Source organism: Diaphorina citri, unplaced genomic scaffold, assembly GCF_000475195.1.
Source record: "Diaphorina citri unplaced genomic scaffold, Diaci psyllid genome assembly version 1.1 scaffold3005, whole genome shotgun sequence".
Taxonomy (NCBI): Eukaryota; Metazoa; Arthropoda; class Insecta; order Hemiptera; family Psyllidae; genus Diaphorina; species Diaphorina citri.
Genome location: NW_007380417.1, coordinates 18,299 through 24,507, shown reverse-complemented (window position 1 = coordinate 24,507; position 6,209 = coordinate 18,299). Strand labels below are relative to the sequence as shown.

General features: G+C 39.3%; 1 protein-coding gene across 1 annotated transcript in view; it reads left to right on the top strand.

The window, feature by feature from the left end:
- Positions 1-496: 496 nt before the first annotated feature.
- LOC103519865 (protein brown-like) overlaps positions 497-6,209 on the top strand; it is a gene marked incomplete at its 5' end in the record, with an annotated part of 7,611 nt that continues 1,898 nt past the window's right edge. Inside the window, one exon of the mRNA XM_026831191.1 lies at positions 497-630. Coding sequence (XP_026686992.1) covers positions 497-630 — 134 coding nt within the window. The remainder of the gene's footprint in view (positions 631-6,209) is intronic.

Genomic DNA, 6,209 nt, shown 5'->3' with positions numbered 1-6,209 from the left:
TACCACAGAATGATATGGCCTTTGAAGGTCTCACTGTGAGGGAACATCTGGAATTTATGGTAAGTAGTTGAAAAAAAAAAAAAGGCGTTCGATAGAGGGAACTATAACTGGCCCAAGGTCTGTCATCTTGAAAGTGAAGAGAGAAGGAAAACAGGATAGGAGAAAACCAGCTGTTCCATAAACATTATCTGTTAGGATGAAATCCGCCGTGGGCGGGAATCGAACCCGCGGCCTAGCACAAGGCAGACGCGTTACCTTCCAAACTAACTAAGCTCGCTAAATAAATAATTGTTTGAGATTTTTTTTTTTTAGAGGTTTCATAGAGGGTGATAGATGATTGAGTGCGAAGGGCATCCACTTATAAAATTTGCAGCCAAAACCAAATGTCAGCTCAAAGCAATCAACCCCGTTAAACCTCCGTTTTTATAATAATAATAATTTAATAATATACTTGTATTTTATTTTATTTCCCATTCCTGGGATTTCTGTCTTGCAGGAGATTTCAGCGGAAGTCTGTTACTCAATGGACATCAGATAGACAAGAACTTGATGTCTCGTATATCTGGCTTTGTACCACAGAATGATATGGCCTTTGAAGGTCTCACTGTGAGGGAACATCTGGAATTTATGGTAAGTAGTTGAAAAAAAAAAAAAGGCGTTCGATAGAGGGAACTATAACTGGCCCAAGGTCTGTCATCTTGAAAGTGAAGAGAGAAGGAAAACAGGATAGGAGAAAACCAGCTGTTCCATAAACATTATCTGTTAGGATGAAATCCGCCGTGGGCGGGAATCGAACCCGCGGCCTAGCACAAGGCAGACGCGTTACCTTCCAAACTAACTAAGCTCGCTAAATAAATAAAAAAGAAATGTAGCTAATATTTCTTTTTAGTTTATTTAGACTTAAGAGTTTAGAGTCCAGCGCTTTTCAACCTTTTTTTCTCCCACGTAAATACCCCTTAGGTACCCGGATGTAATCTCGCGTACCCCGCCAAGGTCATAATGAGTACCGGGTACCAGTGGCGTAGCGTGGTCTAACTCCAAGTGTAGGGCGGACACTAATTTCTATTAAATAAATAAAAAAGAAATGTAGCTAATATTTCTTTTTAGTTTATTTAGACTTAAGAGTTTAGAGTCCAGCGCTTTTCAACCTTTTTTTCTCCCACGTAAATACCCCTTAGGTACCCGGATGTAATCTCGCGTACCCCGCCAAGGTCATAATGAGTACCGGGTACCAGTGGCGTAGCGTGGTCTAACTCCAAGTGTAGGGCGGACACTAATTTCTATTACAATATCTATATAGTAAGAATACAATAATTATTTAAAGTCAATATTTAAGGGTATTTGAGTGGAATTTTTGAGTGTAGGGCCGCCATACACGCCCTACATGGACGCTACGCCACTGATGCTCCTCCTAAGGTGTCTGGAGGAAGCATATTCAGCAGGAAGAAGACTTCAGGAAGCTCGAAAGTTAAACTGCTCAATAATGGTAATAAAAAATTAAGTATTATAACAAGTAGGTAATTCATTATTCATTAAAAATAAAAGTAAAAACAGAAAAAGAAGTAATGGTTTAGTATTACTAAAAAAAAAATCTGACATTCACAAAAAAAAAAAAGTACTGTGGCATTCACAACAACACTCAACACTAAATAAAATCTTACATAGGAACGCAGGTTCTCATTTCTCCACAGTTTCCATCTCTGAAGTATGTTGTTATTGTTGTTATCTAATGCTTGAGATTGACTATTATGTCATTTTTCTCCTTGTGTCCCAATATTTGGATACTATGTTGTTGTTGTTGTTGTTGTTGTTTGTTAAGTTTGGGCAGACTGCAATGTGATCCGCATTCATATTTTCATTTTGGTTACGGGGTTGAGCGGGTTTCGAACACAATCAAATGTCTTCTGACAGTTTCATTTGTCCATACTCGGTGGGTTTTTGAGTCAGCTATGTGTGATACATTCCTAGGGTGTATCATGCCCATGGTTAATTCACCGGGTATGGAGTTGATATTCAATGGTGACTTGGAAAAGTTCATACTGGATAAATATTTGCAAGTGGGCAGGTGGGTGTGTCTCTGCATCCTATTCTATTCAGTCCTCATGATGGTTGACTGTTGGCTAGAGACCATCAACCCCCCCTGCTGCAGCTACACCTCTACAACAACAATCGTAATAATATTAATCATGTTGTTGAATTTCATTTCCAGTGTCGGGATTGGCAGTATCTGGATCTCTCACTGCAATTATGGGACCAAGGTATGAAGCATAGCATAGAATTTATTTATCCCGCCTCAGTAGGACTGAAAAGTCTGTTTACCCCAGCAGTCTAAACAAGGTCTCATATATTTGATAGGATAATTATGTAAATAAGGGTGATATGACAGTTTGTTATGAAAGACCTTGCTTAAGTTTTTTTTTTTTTTTTTTTTTTTTAAAAAAGGGGTTTTTTTGTTTTTTTTTTAAAAACCCTTTTTTTTTTTTTTTTTTTTTTTTTTTTTTTTTTTTTTTTTTTTTTTTTTGAGAGCAAAATAATTAATCTAAAAATAAAATATCTTGAGAATCCACCCATTTTCAACAGATCACTGAAGTTGAGCAATACTTCATACGGTTACAGGTCAGTAACTTTGCAACTCATGGACCACACCAATAAATTTATTATTGTCTTTTTAATTTTTTTAAATTTATTATTATTACTATTACCTTTTTAAAAAAACTATGGTCATTCTGTGCCCAAATTTAGTGTGGTAATCAGAGATGTGCAAAATGCTTTTGAAAACCAATTTGAAATGCAAAATGTAAAATGCCTCGTGAGGTTGAATTTTCCACAAAGATTTCCAAGCTGATCATTGAAACCCTTTGAATTTACCTCAAAAACAAAATATTTTGTTCTTGAAAATTTTTCCTGAAACATTTGTTTTTGAAATTTATCTCGAATCTTCGGAATGCTTCGTTCTGCGCGGTCTCATAAAAATGTGTACGTTACGTTTGCTTTTTCATCTTACGGCTTCATCTTGAATTCCTCTTTCGGTGGGCACCCTTAAAGAAAAGAAAAAAAAGAGTCAATGATGATGAGAGGCATACTACGGGATGGGCATAAAATGCTTTTTCAAAACCAATTTGAAATGTAAAATGTAAATGTACATTTTACATTTTGCATTTTGCATTTTCCATTTTGCATTTTGCAGTTCGCACATCTCTGGTGGTAATACTGTAATAGTAATATTTGTGCTTTATTTATTATTAAATTTTGACATAACATGACAGTGAAAAAAGTAAATTTAAACTTGTGACAGCACTACCACCAGTCCACCCAACCTCCCCGGGGCCAACAGAAGGATGCGTGGAGGATGAGGGTGGCCCCCTGGTGCAGAGACATGTATCTTTATAGCAAATCTCATACTCAATAAACCCAATATTTTGTTTCTTTTCAGTGGAGCAGGAAAAACCACACTCCTAACAACAATCAGTCAGAGAACAACTGGTGAGTTTGGGGTGAGACTGTGAGACTTACTAGTGATGCTCACCTGGTAATCAGGTAGACGTGGGTTCAATCCCCACCAAGGTGTGGAATTTTATATTTAATACCATGTCTAAAAAGAAGACTGCTTAACTTTGACCCCTTCATTAACCACTTACTTAAATCACTTTAAAAAAAGAGGTTTGACAGAGGGAACTGTAACTGCTAAGGTCTTATCGTCCCGAAATCAAAGAGAGAAGGAAGACAGGATAGGGAAAAGCTAGCCGTTTCGAGCACGAACATTATCCCATCAGGATAAAATCCGCCCCGGGCGGAAATCGAACCCGCGGCCTAGCGCTTATAAGGCAGACGCGCTACCAACCAAGCAAACTAGGTGTGGAAATCTTCAACATTGTTTGAGATTTCTTTTTTTTAGAGGTTTCATAGAGGGTGATAGATGATTGAGTGCGAAGAGACTAAGCTGGTCTACTCCCTGTTTAACATCCCCCAGCCAGACTAAGCTGGTCTACTCCCTGTTTAACGTCCCCCAGCCAGACTAAAATAAAATTAATCTTCTTCTTCCTAGCCTTTTCCTATTTAAATAGGGTCGGCGTTTCTTCTCAGTCCCTTCCAGGCAGCCCTATTGTGTACCTCATGCCCTGATAAATAAATAAAATAATAAACCTTTTCAGCAACCTCCGTGGCCGAGTGGGTATCACACTAGGCTTGCACGCAGGAGGTCCGGGTTCGATTCGCGGCGGGGCCGAGGGTTTTTTCGGCTCTGTGCTTGGAGTTCGGGGTGCACTTAGCCCCGTGAGGACAATTGAGTAGCTACTTTAATCGAGTAGCGACCAGTGGCGACATTACCAGAGTAAAAATGAAAATTATAGATTCGTCAGAAATAGTGCAGGAGGCTCTTAGTAATGCTGTGATATCCACAAAAATTGTGAAGAAGCTTTCAGCTTCACCACAAATAAATCATGATCTTCTTCCCCTTTTCACTTGTCCAGGCTCAACATCCACTGTCCTCCAGCGTACAACACGGCCGAGTTTCTCATCAAGCAACTGGCGCAGACCTCGCAGAAAATAGACTGGCTAGTGAATCAATACGAAAAATCCAGTGCCTACTCTGATGTGACGCGAGAAATAGAAAACATTGCCAAGAAAAATCAGAACATGGAACGCGTGTTTGGGGTAAGCATAGAATAGAATAGAATTGAATAAAATAGAATAGAATGGCTAGTGAATCAATACGAGAAATCCAGTGCCTACTCTGAAGTGACGCGAGAAATAGAAAATATTGCCAAGAAAAATCAGAACATGGAACGCGTGTTTGGGGTAAGCATAGAATAGAATGGGGTAGAATAGAATAGAATAGAATGGCTACAGTTCGGGGTGCACTTAGCCCCGTGAGGACAATTGAGTAGCTACTTTAATCGAGTAGCGACCAGTGGCGACATTACCAGAGTAAAAATAAAAATTATAGATTCGTCAGAAATAGTACAGGAGGCTCTTAGTAATGCTGTGATATCCACAAAAATTGTGAAGAAGCTTTCAGCTTCATGATCTTCTTCCCCTTTTCACTTGTCCAGGCTCAACATCCACTGTCCTCCAGCGTACAACACGGCCGAGTTTCTTATCAAGCAACTGGCGCAGACCTCGCAGAAAATAGACTGGCTAGTGAATCAATACGAGAAATCAAGTACCTACTCTGATGTGACGCGAGAAATAGAAAACATTGCCAAGAAAAATCAGAACATGGAACGCGTGTTTGGGGTAAGCATACAATAGGATAGATTTGAATAGAATAGATTTTTTTGAATTTGAATTTTGAATATAAGTTCTTTATTTGTGGAAAATTTAATTTACAATGAAACCGTCTCCTAGGCTAAATTTAACCTCTGAGGAGATGGTTCTTCTTCCTCTTCATTGGTTACAATGTTTACTTAATATCTATAATAGAATATGAATAGAATTTGATAGAATAGGAATAGAATAGAATGGAATGGAAAAAATAGCATAGAATAGAATAAAATAGACTGATCCGTCAGGTAGGACAGTAGCCTGAAATTTCCCTTGCTGAAGAAATAGGTACCTAGCAAAAGTTAAATGCGAAAGACATCTACTTGTAAATTTGATAGCCAAAACCAAATGTCAGTCCAAAAGAGATCTTCCTAGGGCTGATAGAGAGGCTGACGAAAAACGCCGACCCCGTCTGAACACGGGAAAAGGCGAAGTAGGAGGAGAAGGAGATTCTTTTTTGTATTCAATCCAAATACCATAGTGTTCTAAAGTCAGCTCCCATGGCGTAGTGGTCACTGCGCTCGCCTTGCACGCGGGAGACCCGGGTTCAATCCCCGGCGGGGTCAAGAAATTTGTATCATGCAAATAATTGATTCCGTGACTGGCTGTTGCGGGGCCCACTCAGCCTCGTGAGGAAAATGAGTAGCTATGACATATAAATGCGCATAGCGACCGGTGCCAGCATGGTAGGTAAACATTGGATTTTAGGATTATTGAGATATTGGGAAAATCCTACAATGCTGCAGTGAGCACCAAAGTTGTGACATAAACATAATAACACAAAGAAACAGCATTTACATTGTAATAATAAAGGAAGGACGGACTAAAAATTGCGATTTACCCAGAGGGCCATCGAGAGATGTATTTTGGGAATTACTAGGATCATGGGCGTATCCAGCATCGGGTTTGGGGGGGGGGGAGGCCGCGGTTAACGGGTGGGACGCCCC